Source organism: Anopheles coustani, chromosome 2, assembly GCF_943734705.1.
Source record: "Anopheles coustani chromosome 2, idAnoCousDA_361_x.2, whole genome shotgun sequence".
Lineage (NCBI taxonomy): Eukaryota > Metazoa > Arthropoda > Insecta > Diptera > Culicidae > Anopheles > Anopheles coustani.
The window spans coordinates 3,562,632-3,580,919 of NC_071289.1; the positions used below are offsets into that span (position 1 = coordinate 3,562,632).

An 18,288-nucleotide genomic window follows, 5' to 3' on the forward strand; every position below is an offset into this window, starting at 1 on the left:
GCTGCGGCTTCCACCGTTCTGTCATCATTCCTCATGGGCGGCAAGAGGTTCCTGTGCTCTGGGGGGGTATTTTACGATTTCGTTTCGGTTACGTGAGGTTATGTTTAATGCTTCAACGCTGTGTTGTTGAGGTTGATGCAAACATTCACGGAGCTAAACAAATTCCTGACTACTTGTTAATCAAAAGTTTACTTTTAGGTTCATTAAGTAATCAATTCCAGGGCATCAGACGCAATATTAAACATAACCTAGAAACAAAAACAAATGATAAGATAAAGATAATAATGGGTGTAAAATTGCGAAAACTTTTATGAGCTTTTATTTATATCAAATGGTATGGTATCCTTTATTTAAGATCTTCTTTTAAAATGTCTAAACTTAAGATAAGAGTGTGTATCAATAAATGAATGATTTTATCAAACGTCATGGCTTTGCTCTTCACTATCTTCTCTTTAAGAGTCCTGAACATATCCGTACTTATCTTCTTCTGCAAAAGAGAATAATTGAACCGAATGTTATTTGATTAGCACTGCATTGAACCCACCCACCCACGTACCATCCAATTTGTCCTTATAGCAATCCAACAACTGCCCGACGACCGCTCCTTCGTATTCTGGAAGCTCGTAGGTTCCGCCAAGAAACGAGGGCAGACAGCTTGCGTCGATGTGTTCGTGAAGCGACTTCAAATCGACGCCGTGAAGAAATATCTTAAAAGGAAATGGAAACAAGATGCACCGATCGTCATTCAATCAGCTGCATATTTAATTCGTGCTCTTCGTGGACCTCCGCTCTTACCCGTTGGCTCCACTTCTTGCCGAGGAAGGGTTTGAATATTTTAAACATGATATTGAACATCCGAGCGTTGTTCACGATGTGAATACCTTTGATGCGATAGGGAGAGTTCTTCTGACCGTGGTCAACGATCGTCTTGACGAACTTTGGAGGAAACTGGCCGATGTGCGAGAGCGACAGTTTGTCGAAGTTAATGATGAAAACAATTCCATGCAGTTGCGTTCGGGGTTCCCGTCCGATCGCTTCCATCAGCATGTTGGTTGCACGAATCACTTCCAACGAGGGTACTTTCGAGCAGTTCCATTTGGCTATTTATAAACGGTATAACGACGTTAATTGAAGTACTCTGTAGCGATTCTAACCTACTTTACCTCCCATCTCCATGAAGACAATGCGACGACCATGCTGATCGTGTTTTGGAAGAATCTGCACGACTCGATCCTCGAGTGCATTCCGGATCGATTCTGTTGACAAGCGGTCTAGGATAAAGTTTTCCCTAGATTTCATTTTATAGAATGCTTTCATCTGAAATAGAAGTGATGTTTGGTAAAGTGTATGCTTTGTGCATATGATCCCATTCCTCACCATCTCAAAGGCACTGTCGGAGTAATACTTTTTCGGTCGCAAAAACCGAACCAAGAGGGATTCATTTTCCAACGGCAAGTGCAGCCCTTTTTCCTCTGCAATTTGAAAACGGCACAAACGAAATAAATCAGCTGTTCAAACACCACTTTCAGCGATGCTAGCACCACCGTCACAACCACACGTAAAACGACGCCCGGAGTAGATCGGTTCGATGAACTTGACACCTACTCGCGGTAGCACGTACAACTTACGCCGAATCAGCTCGCGAAGCTCCTGAATGGCCGCGGACACAACCTCCGGCGTTTCGCGCAGCTCTTTGGCGGCCGTTTGTTTGGCCGATTCGTCGGTGTACTCTTCCTGATCGAACGATATCACGACTCCGTTGCCAAAATCGACACATGGTGGTTTTAGTTCGTCCAAACGTAGCGCCATAGTGGAAGTCGTCCTGAGGCGGAGATGTTCTTCAATAGCCTGTTGAATGAAAACTAACAGAAAAGAAACGGAATGGAAGACTTCAAGCATCAGATCAGCGCACAGAATGCTCAAGAATATCAGGTGGAACTCACACACTGAAGGAAATGGAGATCAGAATAGAACAACATTCTCGTGACTTTCCAGTTTTTGCAATCAGTATATATTGGTAAATAATCAACATAAATTACCTGTTTTATTAACGACGGGACGGTTTTTACTGTCAACAAGATGTATGTGAAGTGTAATGAAAGAGCATCGGACAATTCCTACTAAGCACCGCAAAGAGAGTGTTTTATTTTAATTTATTCCTTAGAACAGAAGCTCCGGGGGTCGCCGATTCGCCGATGTACTCTTGATGATCGAACGATAGCACGACTCCGTTATCAAAACAGTGGTTTTAGTTCGTTCAAACGTAGCGCCATAGTTGAAGTCTTCCTGAGGCGCAGATGTTCTTCAATGGCCAGCGGAATGAAAACTAAAAGAAAATAAGTGGAATGGAAGATTTTAACCATAAGATCGTCGCAAAGAATCCCCAAGAATATCGGGTAAAACTCACACACTGAAGGGACCGGCGATCGGAATAGAATGGAACACGAAAGGGCGCAACATATTTTCTGCGCGGTCTTCGTTTCCAATGCTGCTCCTCCAATTTCTCGCGAGTTAGCAGAAATCAACTCTCGAGCACGGTGTTGGCCCCCCTGGACAGGAATACAAACTAAATTGTATTCCTTTCTTATAAATAAACAACTGTTTTCTTATTTCTTCCGTTATGAAAACCCCTTCTAAATCTATTCGAATCAAAACAAACCCCATGTAGTGTCGATAGCATACATTTAGGGGCAACTGTTAGTAACAATCGCTGCTCAACGTACCACGTGTTGCGCCTTGGTTTCATCGATTTTATCGCTCGTTCGCGAGGTGCGCAAAACAGCGGGAATTCGATACGCACCCACTCATTGCTTAGCTGGCAGCCGTCCAGAACACTAGTCTTCTTCTAGCAATCGTTCGTCGGGGAATATCTGTTTACCGAGCGTCGCGATTTTGTGTGTCGAATCAAGAAGTGTGGTGCGTGGGATTGTGTGCGTGTGCTAAGAAGTTTGCTAATAGGCTTTTTCGGAACCCCATTCGGAAGCGTTGCCGGGTGAGCCATTCGAGGGAAGCTTGATCCATTCGATCCCGTTCAATCACCTCGACGGAGCCGGATATGGCCGCGTTAAAGTTTGACGAAAATAAAGTCCCCTACCTGGACCTCGGGAACGGTTATAGGATCGCGCTCGAAGGTGAAGAGTATACCGATGCCATCTCGAAGGAAAAGGCCGCTCGCGAGCTGCGCGAGACGCCGGACGTGGTTGAAAAATCGTTACAGGAATTACGATCACTGTTACAAGGTAAGTAGCTCGCCGGGGAGGTGGAGTGAGGGCAAGGGGAAACGCAACCGGTTGAAGGCTGGCTATATGAGTGAGGTAACGAGTGCGTGATTAGAATGTAATTTTCTTTCGCCCAGAAGTAAGTCACAAAACCGATCGAACGATGAAGTGTGAAACAAACCAACAATAAATAGGTGAACGGCGCAATTGAAGAATTTCCTGCAATAAAAAAATCTAGCTCTACCGTATTAGGGTTGCGCTTGATTCTTATGGGAGAGTAAAACATATAATCCACGGTCAATTAGTTAGCTTCCGCTATCGGCCTTTGTTCAAATAGATTTTTTGTTCCGGAAACTTCAGCAAGTTACCAAAAAACAAAAATAAAACGGACCCAAGGCAGATTTGATTCTAGTTTCTAGAAACAGGTTTTTCGATCAAACTGGTCTGGGAACGAGATGATTCGAAATCCCCTTTGCTAATTTGGCACAAAAGCCAACAAGAAGAATCAAAATGTGCGTGTTTGGTAGTGTTAAAAGCGGTTCCGAATGAACACTTCTCTAAGTTGCATGTAAACTGATAAGATATTGATTTACAATTGTTTCTAATGTTTAGTGTTTAGAATTGTTCCAATAAAAAATGGCCAATAAATAGAGGAAATAAATCAATTTTATTTTCTTTTACTCGTAAACTTTAGCAACACCGTTTACGCTCTATTCGATCCAATAACTTTCAAACTGAAGCAATAAAATAACGTGCGTCGAGTGTTACTTCGTGTTCAATCTTGAACTTGAGCGAGCAAAGTGCATCTCGTGTGCGAGTAATTAATCGTAAGACGGAAACGTTCCCAACATACCACGCCAGTACGAGCTCAAACCGCATCTACTAACTCCACGCCACCCATTCCAAGGTAGACGACTGCCTCAGCGTACCGCTTTCAAGTTCATTAGATGGATTTCAGTAAGAATCAGGCAATACGATCCCTTCCAAAGGCAAGAAAACACGGGCACCTGATGGCCACCCGGAAAGGGCAACGACTGGATTTCAGCAAAAATCGGTTCCTATGACGACGACTGTTCGGGTGTTCGTGGTGTTATTGTTTCAATTGACGTAGAAACACCAATCTTGCGTCTCATCGTCCGGTAGCTTTCTTTAGCGTGCTTTGTTGACTTTCCGCATCCGGAATCGGGCGGGTTATCCGACGGCGTGACTCAACTTCACGAGGAGGGAGTTGGATCGAACGATCAACTTTTTGGCACAGATCAAAGTCTAACGATGGAGCGGAAAGGCAACCGGTATAAGTTGTTCATCGAAAACAACGTTCTCGTGACTTTCCAGTTTTTTGTAATCAGTATACATTGGTAAACAATCAAGGTAAATTACCTGTTTTATTAACGACGGGACGGTTTTTACTGTCAACAAGATGTATGTGAAGTGTCATGGAAGAGCATCGGATGTTTCCTACTGAGCACCTCAAAGAGAGCGTTTTGTTTCAATTTATTCCTTAGAAAAGAAGTTGCGATACATCTCTTTTTTAATTCGTTAACCTACTGATGTGATGAAATTATCAGGATAAATCAGTAGAAGATGATTCTAATGCAAAATTTATTACGGATGATAATCACACAGTGGTTAGTGATGTACGAAGTTCTCCGAAGAGAAAAGGTTACTTTAATACCGGTATACTGACGGACTTTTACATAAACACATGCCGACCTCTTGTTTAATCTGAATGTTGATTGAAATGCTTCCCGTCAAACGTCAGTTCAAGGAGAGTATTGTCATATTCTATTATTACCACAGTTGACCTGGTCAACAGATCAGCATTGGATCGTCGGATCAACTTGATCAGGTGCAGGATGCATATGCTTACACACCACTTGACCTCCATACGATCAACAACCAGAACTCGGCTGCTAACACCACCTATCGACGCCTACGTTTGAACAAAAACCAGTCAAACACCTCATTGATTGCTGGTCCGGCGCAAAATTGCTAACCTCTGCCATGACACGTGTCCCCAAGGGCTTGCACTTGAGATAGACGCGCACGCGTAACCAGAGGGACTTGTTTTCGCTGATCGACGATTACAAGGGATGTAGATCATTTAGTTCGCTGGTGTAATTATCTTCACGACACGTTGCAGTTGGACTTCGCTCTCGAACCGATTAAAGTTCTCTCGCATGGCAATGAAAAGCTACCTCAGACTTCCCTTCATTTTTACCGTTTCCAGAGGAAAAATCTCTCTACATCCCTATGGACAATGATGCTTTTATGATCAAATTCCTACGACCGTGCAAATACTACGCGAAAAGTGCATTCGAGCTGGTAAGAAACCCCAATTTCGGCCTCTACCTGTTACTTTTGATTCAATATTGTTTCATGGTCAACATCCCCGTTTCCATTTGCTCTATTTCAGATTCAACGCTACTATCGTTTCAGGAGCAAACATCCCGACTTATGCGATGAGCTGTTCCCTGCCTCGGTGACGCACGTCTACGCGGAAGGATTGGTTCACTTTCTTCCCTTGCGCGATCAGCACAATTCGCGAATTCTTGTGCTTGAGTGTGGCAGTGAGTATAATTTGAATTTCTGTCTTTGAGACTGTAGCATATTTTTCATGGCGTGTGATGGCGAATTGCCACGACCGGCGAGTTCATCAAAGAACTGCATCTAAGCGTAAGCGACGAACACGTATAGCGTCAGAGTGTGCGTGTTAGAAAACGGTTTCGCTAATCAGTCGTGCTATCACAATGGAGGCTCGGCAGCATGCAAGATACGAAAGAAGAGCTGATGGCAAAATAATTAATCAATGCTAGATAAACAATCCAAGTTAACATACGACACACTGTTTGACAATGTATGAGACGTTTTGGATGGAAAAGTGAGCATCAAATTTTAGATTGAAAAGCATCAAACAACCAATACAAACATATAAGCATACTATACATGAGCATATTACCACATCAATTTAAAAACCCCACCCGAATTTCCAGTTTGGTTTTTGGGTTGACCATCTCGATCTGGTGTGATATAAGTGTAATATGGCAAAAGTTGGTCATCCAGCACAGGACGAAGTTAGTTTTGTTTCTACTCTCGACTGGTAATAAAGTGTCACTGTGAACACTGTCAAAAAGTTTTAAGAACATGTTTTCGCTGTGCCTGGTGTTTGTTGCGCTGCTCCTGTTCTATAAATGGAGCATTTTCACGTACGATTATTTTGAAAAGCGTAACATTCCGTTCGTGAAACCAATTCCACTGTTCGGTCAAGTGTGGTCAATCCTTACGCGAAACCAACATCCTGTGGACGTCGCCTCGGAAGGATATCTAAAGTTCCCGAACACCCGCATCTCCGGAGTGTTTCTGCTGAGAACCCCAACTTACTTGGTGCACGATCCGGTACTCTTCAAAGAAATGGCTACCAAGGACTTCGATCACTTTGCCGACCATGTTACACAGCTTTCTCTCGAAGCCGATCCACTCATGGGGCGTTCGCTGGTCTTTACTAATGGATCCCGATGGAGGCACCATCGTTCCGGATTAACTCCAGCGTTCACCGGAAGCAAGATGCGGAGCGTTTTCGGGCTGCTGTCGAAGAGCGTAGCCGGCGCCACGCAACGATTGCTCGAAAGTGCCCAGGGTAACCCGATGACGCAGGAGTTACGTGATCTGTACTCGAGGCTGGGAAACGATTTAATGACTTCCGTCTCGTTCGGCGTTGAGGTGGACTCCCTCACGGATCGCAACAATGAGTTTTTTGTGATGGGCAAGCGATTAACAAGAATTTGCGGAATCCCTGCTTTAAAGTTCTTATAGCCATGCCCGATTTGTATCGGTTTTTCAAAATGGGTATCATGTATAAAGATGTCAACGAGTTCTACCAGAATGCAGTATCGAAGAACATTTTTCTTCGAGAGCAAAACAACATCACGAGGCCTGACTTTATTCACCTGCTTCTGCAAGCCCGCAAGAATATGTTAAAATCAGAGAAAACGGACAAATTGGACTATTTTGAATTTTCAACGGCAAAATCTCACTCTGTGCAGACAACGGACGACGTCAAAATAGAATGGGACGATATAGAAATTACCGGCGCCGCTGGTTCGTTTTTCTTTGGAGGCATCGAAACTACAACCACCCTTCTGTGTTTCGCGAGCTACGAGCTGGCAGTAAACCAATCGATTCAGGCCCGGTTGAGAGCTGAAGTCGACGCTGCAAAGAAAAAGTTTCAGGATGGCTATACTCTGACTTACGAAGTGCTTCAGAAGATGAAGTACATGGACATGATTGTCTCGGAAACTTTGCGTCGATGGGCCCCGTTCGGGATGACCAACAGGAAGTGCACCAAGGACTACACCTTCACCAACTACGACGGCACGCAGGTCACTATCGAGAAAGGATTAAATGTGTGGATTCCACTGAATGCGTTTCATCTGGACGAGAAATACTTCCCCGATCCGCTGCGGTTCGATCCGGAAAGGTTCGCGGATCCTGCCTCCATCAACCAGGACGCTTATGTTCCCTTTGGAATGGGTCTTCGGAATTGTATCGGTTCGAGGTTTGCTCTAATGCACGCAAAATGTATCTTGTTCTTCATGCTGTCGAATTTTATCATCGAACCCACGGAGAAGCTTACCGTTCCAATTGAAATCGACACAAGTTGTCCAGGGCTCTACGCAAAGAATGGCTTCAGGATTAAATTGACACCCAGAACGCCACTAAGAGACTCCACGGATGTTTGAGTGAAGTTCAAAGTAAAAAGATTTGTTCTCTTTGGTCATAAATAAAATAAATACTTTTGGTCAGCACGAGTACTCTACCTCAGGCTGTTCCAGTGCTCAGAATAAATAGAATTCTAATGATTGCTTACTTCACCAACCCATCCCACGCGAGTTGCGTGATCGGCGAGCTTTCGAGATCAAAGAACTGCGTCTAAACGCAAGCGACGAACCCACTTGCGCGTGTGAATATTCGTGTGGGAGACGCTTTGTTACGTCCAAAACCGGTTCGATGATCCGCCAACTTTATCTCGATAACGACACGTCAGCCTACCGGCAACGCAAAATTATCTAACGACGATAACCCAGCGAAACAGCAAACGGGCCAAGTGGTGGAAAAATGAACACCGCCAACATGCGATGATCAATATTGATTGTGTGGAACTGCATTTGTACAGCTGGTTGAGATAACATCTTTTCGGCACGGATGTGTGAATTCCCCACTCCGTTCCGTGAATTTTGTTTTCTGTATTACGAGTAAATTTTGCGTTTTGTTGTTTACAAAATGGTATTCTAAAGTGTGAGCCATTCAATGCGCAATAGATAGAAACGCCTAAATGTATGCTACAAGTTGAACAGAATGCTACTTTCAAGGTTACTCGTAATATTGCAATGATTATCTGGTTGACCATAATATTTACAACAATTTCAAAAAACTTTGGAGGATTGGTACCTAACATCATAATGATGAAACATTAGGTGTACATTGGATAACAAATTACCTAGAACCATTCCTTATCGCATATCCTATCGAAAAAAGACGAATCGGAATTTGCAAATCATGCACCAAATGATGCCTATTCACTTTTTAAATTGCAACAAGTCACATTAACAGGTACAACAACAGATACAAACGAGCCGGGCTTAAGACGGGTTTTAAGGTGCTTCAAGATTACATAGAAACCTTTACCCATAATTACATAGGAACATAGGTTTCGTTTACGCCACAACCACTACATGCGGTTGATTTTCGTTTACAAAGCGGCGTTTCTCTTCCTTTTTTTTCATTATCGCAAAGGCGAATTTAGGTGTGGTAGTGTACATTTGTGATGGTATAATTTTAGCCAGCAACGTAGAATGCGGTTAGTTTCGTATCAACTCCCGGCAAGGAAGGAAGCAAATTACGTGTCGCGCATCGAGAAGACCGTCCAGTATCTAGTGATCAAAATGTTTCTGTGGTGGGCGTTGGCCGTCGCGCTGTTCCTGTTCTATAAATGGAGCGTTGCCACATACGATTACTTCGAGAAGCGTAAAGTTCCGTACGTTAAACCGTTCCCCTTGTTCGGTCAGGTGCTGTCGTTCTTCACGCGAAAAGAACATACCGTAGACATTGCATCGGAGGGTTATCACATGTTCCCGAACAGCCGAGTCTCTGGTGTGTTTTCTCTGCGAACCCCTGGATACTTAGTGCACGATCCGGCTCTGTACAAGCAGATGGCAATAAAGGACTTTGACCACTTCACCGATCACATCACTCAGCTGTCTCTGGAAGCCGATCCCCTGCTGGCGCGTTCGCTGTTCTTTATCAATGGATCCCGCTGGCGACATCACCGGTCGGGTCTTAGTCCCGCGTTCACCGGAAGCAAGATGCGCAACATGTTTGGATTACTGTCGAAAAGTGTAGGTGATGCTATGCAACGGCTTCTTACCATGGCGCAGGGTAAGCCGATGACGCAAGAGTTACGCGACCTGTACTCGAGAATGGGAAACGATTTAATGAGCTCAATTTCGTTCGGCGTTGAGGTGGACTCCCTCACGGATCGCAACAATGAGTTCTTTTTGAAGGGAAAACGATTGGCCAAAATCGATGGCATCCCTGCGCTGAAGTTCATGCTGTCGGTTGTAATACCCTGGATCTTTGAGTTCTTCAAAATAAAAGTCATGTACAAGGATGTCGACGAGTTTTACCTAAACGCCGTATCCAGGAACATTCAGGAGCGAGAACAGAAGAACATCACGAGACCCGACTTCATTCACCTGCTCCTGCAAGCGCGGAAAAACATGCTGAAATCGGAGAAGGCTGAGGACGATACCCTGGAAAATGCTGGGTTCTCAACGGCTGAATCACACGCCGTGGAGAAGAAAGATGACGTCAATATAGAATGGGAGGACATAGACATCACGGGAGCGGCGGCATCATTCTTCTTCGGTGGTATCGAGACGACGACCACACTTCTGTGCTTCACCTGCTACGAGCTCGCCGTTAACCCATCGATTCAGGAACGCCTGAGGGCGGAAATCGACGAAGAGCGGGAAAACCTACCGGATGGGAAAACTCCGACCTACGAGGTGCTGCAGAAGATGAAGTACATGGACATGGTGGTTTCGGAAACGCTTCGCCGCTGGACACCGCTCGGATTGACCAACAGGAAATGCACCAAGGACTACACGTTCACAAACACCGATGGAAATGAAATCACTATTAAGAAAGGGATAGCCGTCTCCATTCCGCTCAAAGCATACCATCTGGACGAGAAATACTTCCCCGATCCGCTGCGCTACGACCCGGAAAGGTTCGCAGATCCTGCCTCCATCAACCAGGATGCGTACGTCCCCTTCGGCACGGGTCTCAGGAACTGCATCGGCTCGCGGTTGGCGCTGATGCAAGCGAAATGTATCCTGTTCTATATGCTGACCAATTTTATCATTGAACCCGCGGAAAAACTGACCATTCCTCTTCAGATCGACGAATCGTCTGCTGGCCTGAACGCGAAGCACGGCTTCTGGATGAACTTGACGCCACGAAAGGCATAAGGTGGATGATAAGATAAAATTGTTTTAATGTGTGTGAGATAGCTTATCGCGTTGGCGATAGCATTGGCTTCATTTTAGGTGCTTCTATACTCGCCATAAATGGCATGCTATGCATATCAGCCTTCAAATTTATCGAAATAAATTGATGTGACAGATTAAAACAACGTGTTTTATTTCTTGTTTCGATTTTGTCGTATCTTTCTCGTTAGACATTCTGTAAAACACTGAATATTCAATGGTTATTCGTATGATTTTCCCAACGCCAAGAAAAATGGAAACCAGCGAAAGTGACGCTCACCGATCTCTTCCGGGCCGTGCAGCTCGCCCTGGAGGCCGGCATGTACGAACCCCGGACTCAGCTGAACGGGGCCATCGTCATTCTGGACATGGAGGGACTCTCGCTGACACAAATCATGCAGTTCACGCCCAAGTTTGCCGCCATGGCGCTCGACTGGATCCAGCAGTGTACGGCCATGCGCCTCAAAGCGGTGCACATTTTGAATAACTCGTACCTGTTCAACATGCTGTTTGCCATCTTCAAGCCATTCCTCACGGAGAAGCTACGCAAACGGGTGCGTATCGGTGGTTACTTCTCTTGCAAAGGATCAATTTAGCAGCTTCAGATTTGTTTCTCTTTCCCATCCAAACAGCTGTTCTTCCACCAGAAGGATTGGAATTCGCTTATGTCGCACATCGACGCCAAATGTCTACGCCCCAAGTACGGTGGCACGCTGGAGTGCTTGGAAACCGATGGTCAACTGTTGGGGGAGATGTTTGAGCTCTACCAAAAAGAATTTGAACGTAAGTGACAGGTTGCTTTTCGTTCCAAAACCCTATCGCCTCACGAACTTTATCCACTTTCGTTTTCAGTTGCCAATTCCTTCGGATATCTTCGGAAGCAGGACTAGGATGGAGCAAAACGGACAATCCTCCTACTATCACAACAGCTAAAAGGATATCTTTAGGATTAATTTGGAATTAGTAACAGGTGATATGAACCATACAAACGACAATCTTATGCACTGTGACGCTCCCACCATCGGGGTTAGCAAAAGGGGACTTATTTTCACTTTTTCTACGGTTTTATTATGTTGATCTGAAAAGCAACGTGTTGACACCACAATAAAGAGTCGATTTTTAAGAACATGGAATCTAATTTATTGTTATGGAACGATTTAAACCTAAGATTAAAGCATGATGAAATATGATGTGAACATTCAATGGGCATCCATGTATGGTTTGTTATTTTGGTGATGAAATATTCTAGCATAAACACCCTTAAACCCAAACCATCATCAGCGTTACATAAACCACACGAACACTTCCACCCGATTTCGTCAGATATCGATATTTGTTTGCAAACCTGCGCTGATCATATGTTCCTTCAATGTCTGCGCTTGTATTCCCCAACGGCGCAGCTATAGTTATTCTTTCAGAATGTTGTTAAACGCCACCCTTGCCATCAACCTTTTCCACCCTTCCTTTCCACTCAGATGGTCAATAGAAGAGCTATAGAAAAAATGATTAATTACTCAGCCGAGCCAAAGCGCGCTATCTTCCGCGTCGAGAGATTGCGTCCAGTGGTGGTGGGGTCGAGTCCAAATTTGCTTTCCGACTCGCGGCTAGTCACACCGATCTTGATTGCTATTTACGGTATGACGACGTATGGTACTGTGTCCCGCTGTGGTGTTCGTACAGTTGCCGTTGTAATGGTGGCCGCAAGATGTGATTGTTGGAGCCGCGTACACTCGCCTTGATCAGTCGCGAGTGTACCTCTGCCGGAAGCGGGCGTGTACCGGACGTGGCCGCTTGTGTGTCGTGTAGATTACTCGCGGGTGTCTAGGTCTAGGTCAGCGATGTTGCTGCTGTGGGCGTTGCCGGTGGCGTTGTATCTGTTGTACCGCTGGAGCATCGCCACGTACGATTACTTCGAGAAGCGGAACATACCGTACGTGAAGCCGGTGCCATTCTTTGGTCAGGTGTGGTCCTTTTTCACGCAGGAGAAGCATGCCGTCGACGTCGCCTCCGAGGGTTACTACATGTTCCCGGACACGCGCATCTCCGGCGTGTTTACACTGCGCACCCCGGCCTATCTGGTGCACGATCCGGTGCTCTACAAGCAGATGGCCATCACCGACTTCGACCACTTCACGGACCACGTAGCGGAGCTATCAGTCGAGCAGGATCCACTGTTGGCGCGCTCGTTGTTCTTCACGCGGGGAGCACGTTGGCGACACCACCGTACGGGACTGAGTCCGTCCTTCACGGGGAGCAAGATGAGAAACATGTTCAGTCTCCTTTCAAAGAGTGCCAGTGATGCTATGGAGCGTTTGGTGGCATTTTCCCGAGCTGAACCAATCCCTATGGAGCTAAGAGACCTCTACTCGAGACTTGGTAACGATGCAATGTCCTCCATCTCGTTCGGTGTCGAGGTGGACTCGCTAACCGATCGGGACAACGAGTTCTTCCTCAAAGGCAATCGATTGGCCAAGGTGGATGGGCTTCCAGGGCTCAAAATGCTGATGTCCGCCATCCTTCCCGGACTGTTCAAGTTCCTCCGCATAGGGATACTCTACCAGGATGTCAACGACTTCTACACGGAGGCGGTGTCAACAAATATTCGCTACCGAGAGAAGAACGCCCTCAAGCGTCCAGATTTCATTCATCTCCTATTGCAGGTGCGTAAAAACGAGCTGAATTGTGAACAGACCGACGACGAAGGTCTCGCTAGTGCCGGTTTTTCGACAGCCGAAACGCACACTCTTTACAAAACCGATGATCCGGGTGAAAAGCTTGAATGGCGTGACATCGACATCACGGCGGCCGCCGCATCGTTCTTTTTTGGAGGAATAGAGACCACAACCACTCTGCTATGTTTCGCGAGCTACGAGCTGGCGGTGAACCCTTCCATTCAGGCCCGGTTGCGAGCTGAAATAGATCTCGCACGTGAAGAACTAGAGGATGGGATCACTCCGACCTACGAGGTCCTACAGAAGATGAAGTACATGGATAAGGTTGTCTCGGAGACGCTGCGTCGTTGGACTCCATTTGGATTGACAAATCGTCGATGCACCAAAGACTACACCTTCACCAACTACGACGGAACTCAGATCACCATCGAAAAGGGATTGAACATCTCGATCCCACTGAAAGCGTTCCACCTGGACGAGAAATACTTCCCCGATCCGCTGCGCTTCGACCCGGAACGGTTTTCAGATCTGACCCAAATCAACCAGGATGCGTACGTCCCCTTCGGCACGGGCCTCCGGAACTGCATCGGCTCGCGGTTGGCGCTGATGCAGGCGAAATGCTTCCTTTTCTACATGCTGTCCAACTTCTCCATCGAGCCCGGACCTAAACTGACCATTCCCATCGTGCTGGATGAGACGTCCGCCGGCCTGAACGCGAAGCATGGCTTCTGGATGACTCTGGTCCCGCGGAATATTTAGGCGAGCCTTCGTCACCGGGAAGGTGAGAGAGGTGCTGATAAGATAACGACCATGTGTTAGCTTCATTGAAAGATTTGAGTGTCCCCAAAAAACGAGACCGATACAACCTGGCGGACGAGGTGGTTTATGTGTGCTTGTGATATCCCAACTCGGTTGATTGTGAAGAACGTGTTGATTTATGTTCCTTACGTATGGCATTGCGAATGAGCCCAAGATATGTTGTTGTTAGAAGCTCAATAAAACAAATATGTTTCGGTATTACAATTGAAATTGGTTCACATATTACTTTCAATGTGTTATATATTTCTTATGTTTATCACAAACGAAGAAAAGCGAAAACACAACCATCGAAGAAGTGTCAGTGAAACCATTTTTCAGCATCAACTCAATTTAATCGCACATTCCAGCCGTCAACTCCGGACGTCCCCACACGTAACCTTGGGGAGGCTGATTGAAACGAATCGTACAAGATGACTTCGAACACCAATACCGTTGTATGTAGTGGGCTCCAAACATATAGAAAAATACAACCGTTTTTGGCAACATAATGACCGTCGGTCCATTGTTCGCGAGAGGGGACACAGTAAATTATCGTATCTCTGTCGTCTAGAATCAACTCCTAACGCACTTTCATGGTTCGGCATTTGTTTTATTGGATCATTTAGGTTTTTCTGGCTATTTCCGATAATATTATGATAATGCTTTGATAATGTTTTAGTTTATGTTGATTTGCTTTTGAATATTTCATATTTTATATGCGAGTTACTGTTATACTGTTCGTTTGCGCCTAAAGCTATGCAATAGACATAACACTAGGTTTTGTATGCTTGGTGTTATGCAATTGGCGTGCGAAACATTTGATTTTGAAGCTTAATTCCGGCATTTTTTTTCAAACACATCAAAAGATAGCCACAAAAGGATTAAAAGGATATCATATTGTATTTATCACAACTGAAAGAGGAAACAAAGTTAGGGGAATTAAGGATCAACTGCCCAAAATATCGTCACGATGAGTCAACAAAATACTACCTATGCGATACATCACAAAGTGGCCTATTGACCCAAAACGGTGACGTCCGATCATTCTCGTTGCAGCTGCTTATGTACCTTTCGAATGAATAAAGGGATATCCCTAAGATACCTTTAATTACAGACCATCTAGTCAAATGGTTGATCCTTCGATAGTTTGATCGTTTTCCTCTACCTCTATCCCCCTAGACCGGAGAATGGCGTTTGTCTAGCACACGAGTTGTAGCCAGGAGATTGTAAATTACGTTATTTCGACCACGTGCAGTATGTTTCATTTGTGCTTCGCTGATATGACTTCCGTCAAATGGGTTCATCAACTTTGCAGAACCCAAGTTCAAGTGTACGAGCAGCGGGAACCAGTAACCCGCATGTTGGCGTACGATGACACGCACCGCCGTTTCCAGCCCGTTTCATTTGAATAGATAAAACAGTAACGTTCAACGAGTCACCCACCCACCCCGAAGGCGTTTGTTTTCAGGTGGAACCTTACCAGCACGAGCTAAAGGTGCGTCGCGGGTATTTTTTCAACACCGCAACATGAAGAGCAGCTGCGAAACTTCATCATTCTACTTCCGTGTTGGCTACGGAAGGGACCCAGATCGAAACGAGCCGCGTGTTGGACCACGAGAAAAGTCAACGTGCATTACCATTCGACTAGCAAATAGGAGCTGAGGTGTTTGAACACAAGAGCAAAAGTTTGAAGTCCAACGGACGCAGATTCGGCCTGAAAGCAGTGCGTTGAATAATGCAAACGTTTTACGAAACACAGCATAGAGTAAGTCACACCATGGAGCACGAGGTTTCATATCGAGTGGATTTTTCCTGGTCCACATTTGTCAACGGTGGAAAAGATCCGGGCGAAGATCCTTCGTTCTACGAGGAGGACGATCAGTTCGACCAGTACAGATCCGATGAAAGTGATTTGGTTTCTAAAAGTGTCCCGAACCCTAGTGCAACACAGTGTTTTATTGAAGGCAAGACAACAGAATATGGTTTCAAATTCATCAAATTTGGTTAACAATTTTTGTGGGCATTTAATTTTAAAATTCGTTTTTCGAATATTTTCAGATAAAGCATACTTTCAGGCGCAATACAGTAACGAATGTTTTGATTCGAATCACGAGCGGTGAGTTAATTTTCAAATACTTTGTGGTTAAATGAGACGGAAGGGCCATTCCTCACTTGCCGATGTCTTTCAGTATGGCCCCGCCAACCTGCCTCCCCTCGCAACCAGGCACCCCAACTTTCGAAACTTCCGGAAAGCGACCGGCTAGCTTCTGTCCGTCGGCCAAACGGCGTCTAGATATCGAACGACGCAATTCGCGAGAGCGCATTCGAGTCCGGGCCGTCAACGAAGCTTTCGTGCGACTCCGCCGGATGGTTCCCGCCACCCGCGCCTCCCCGAAGCGCGTCTCCAAACGGTCCACATTGGTACGTGCGGCCGAGTACATACGGGAGCTGCAGCAACGTCTCGCCCACGGCCCGTGCACCATCCCGGAGCATAAATCCACGCCGGCGAGCACCATCCACACCTCCCAGCCACCACCAACATTATGATGAAAATTGATAAATTGTAGCATGTGCTCGCGAGCATGGACAAGTGCCGCTTCGGAACGATGACGCCGACCGGGTATTGCGTTTCGATTTGGTTTCGTTTCGTTTCGTTTGTGATCTTTCTGCCTCATTTTCTTCAGCCAACCGCAGGCTGCCCTATGACTCAGGTCCTTGCCCGCGCGCCCGGAGCCGAGCGAGAGAATGACTCCTCGTGCTAAATTCAGCTCCGTCCGCATTCGTTCTAGGCACGGATGTTTACGCCGAGCATTTCTTTTCACAAATCAATCTTCGAAAAGGAAATCACCAAAGTGGCCTTTAGGCGGGTCGGAACGCTCGGTAGCTCGGGCGACCCCGAGTTGGGGCAGGACTTGGTACTCTGGGGTGGTGATGATTTTTTATTTCCCTTCAATATGTTCCTCTTCAACATGTGCCTGTGTGTGTGTTAATGTGGAGCTACGGCATACTTTTATGCTCCCCACTCGCGTTTGAGTGTGTGTCCAAGCCGTTTCGTTCTGTGCAGGCAAATCTGCGTTCTAATAAATTATTCTTTCCTCCGTTTTCTCTACCAGCATCGCGGCGTGAAAGTTGATTAACCTTAGCACGTTTGGGATCAGCCCGAAACCCGGGGAAAATCTATGATCCTCTAGTCCATGCCTCCATCTTTGGCGGATTAATATTTCGTTGCGAGTAGAATAAAACGAAAACGTCGAAAGAAATCCGATTCTGGGCCATGAAGCTAGTCATCCGAAAGGAATCGATCCTCGAAAAAGCTGCTCACGTCTCCAGCCGACCGTTTCCTTTACCTTTACCCGCGGGCGGCACGTACTCGAAGGATGATTAATTGATTTTCTAGTTCACGGATTCCGATTTCTGCCGGAGCTTCTGGTTATACGAAGCCTTTTCAGCCGTTGCACTGCGGAAGGGTAGGAAAAGGGTGAGGGTGATCTCCTCGCCGTCGGTTCTGCATTGTTATTGCATTGTACCGTAGCTCGATCCAGCGGATTGACCGCGCTACCGGAATCACCTCCCATGCCGGCGTTGGTCATCGATTCCGCTCACGTTCGACTTGTAAATTAAATGTTTGAAATTGCATTACGGTCACCCAATCGATCGATTCCACTCCAGGCGCCATTTATGCATTCTCTCCACCAGCCCCCCCTCCAGCTCCCTTTGGCAACCTCCATCAAACGATTTGCAAATGCACGTCCCGTCTTCCGAAGCCGAAGCGACGACGAGTTCTTGTCAAGAAGTGGATGTTTTGATTTGTAACTTTCCTATGTTCTCCATTCCCGTGTCATCCGATCTTTTTCACGTGATCCCTTCGCCTCAAGGAACACTTCCCACCGACTGTGCTCCTCTCTAATTGGAAGGACCAGGCCAAGCGAGAACCAATGTATTCATATTTCCCTGCCCGTCCCCTCGACGAGGGATTTAGTAGGACCTGTTGGACATGCAAAGAACTTTGCAGTAATTTCTCGATGTTCCTTCGAACATTTCATATTCCGCACG

At 46.0% G+C, this 18,288-nt stretch overlaps 4 protein-coding genes across 4 annotated transcripts; 3 read left to right on the forward strand and 1 right to left on the reverse strand.

Annotated features, from left to right (window-relative positions):
* Positions 1–122: 122 nt before the first annotated feature.
* LOC131265785 (retinaldehyde-binding protein 1-like) lies at positions 123–2,085 on the reverse strand. The gene is made up of 7 exons (XM_058268099.1): positions 2,040–2,085; positions 1,629–1,862; positions 1,378–1,472; positions 1,164–1,317; positions 796–1,100; positions 557–707; positions 123–487 (listed from the first exon to the last, which is right to left on the reverse strand). Exons 2-7 carry the CDS (start codon positions 1,807–1,809, stop codon positions 453–455), a joined length of 921 nt encoding a protein of 306 aa, XP_058124082.1. The 5' UTR covers positions 1,810–1,862; positions 2,040–2,085; the 3' UTR covers positions 123–452.
* A 970-nt stretch (positions 2,086–3,055) lies between these two features.
* Positions 3,056–11,862, forward strand: LOC131266274 (alpha-tocopherol transfer protein-like). Its single transcript, XM_058268720.1, has 6 exons — positions 3,056–3,239; positions 5,449–5,543; positions 5,635–5,788; positions 11,015–11,319; positions 11,398–11,548; positions 11,618–11,862. The coding sequence occupies exons 1-6, from the start codon at positions 3,056–3,058 to the stop codon at positions 11,653–11,655; spliced, it is 927 nt and encodes a 308-aa protein (XP_058124703.1). The 3' UTR covers positions 11,656–11,862.
* Positions 9,161–11,054, forward strand: LOC131266273 (probable cytochrome P450 9f2). The gene has a single exon (XM_058268719.1). It carries the CDS (start codon positions 9,161–9,163, stop codon positions 10,745–10,747), a length of 1,587 nt encoding a protein of 528 aa, XP_058124702.1. The 3' UTR covers positions 10,748–11,054.
* A 741-nt stretch (positions 11,863–12,603) lies between the features above and the next one.
* LOC131261971 (probable cytochrome P450 9f2) lies at positions 12,604–14,452 on the forward strand. The gene has a single exon (XM_058263853.1). The coding sequence runs from the start codon at positions 12,604–12,606 to the stop codon at positions 14,194–14,196; it is 1,593 nt and encodes a 530-aa protein (XP_058119836.1). The 3' UTR covers positions 14,197–14,452.
* The last annotated feature ends 3,836 nt before the right edge of the window (positions 14,453–18,288 follow it).

Bases quoted from the DNA above. Each gene is read 5' to 3' on its own strand.
- LOC131265785 (XM_058268099.1), bottom strand. From the start codon at position 1,809: ATGGCGCTACGTTTGGACGAACTAAAACCACCATGTGTCGATTTTGGC. The intron at 1,318-1,377 runs GTGAGGAATGGG...CTTCTATTTCAG, and splicing joins CCGACAGTGCCTTTGAGATG to ATGAAAGCATTCTATAAAAT. The intron at 1,101-1,163 runs GTAAAGTAGGTT...GTTTATAAATAG, and splicing joins TGTCTTCATGGAGATGGGAG to CCAAATGGAACTGCTCGAAA.
- LOC131266274 (XM_058268720.1), top strand. From the start codon at position 3,056: ATGGCCGCGTTAAAGTTTGACGAAAATAAAGTCCCCTACCTGGACCTC. The intron at 3,240-5,448 runs GTAAGTAGCTCG...TACCGTTTCCAG, and splicing joins ATTACGATCACTGTTACAAG to AGGAAAAATCTCTCTACATC. The intron at 11,549-11,617 runs GTAAGTGACAGG...TTTCGTTTTCAG, and splicing joins CTACCAAAAAGAATTTGAAC to TTGCCAATTCCTTCGGATAT.
- LOC131266273 (XM_058268719.1), top strand. From the start codon at position 9,161: ATGTTTCTGTGGTGGGCGTTGGCCGTCGCGCTGTTCCTGTTCTATAAA.
- LOC131261971 (XM_058263853.1), top strand. From the start codon at position 12,604: ATGTTGCTGCTGTGGGCGTTGCCGGTGGCGTTGTATCTGTTGTACCGC.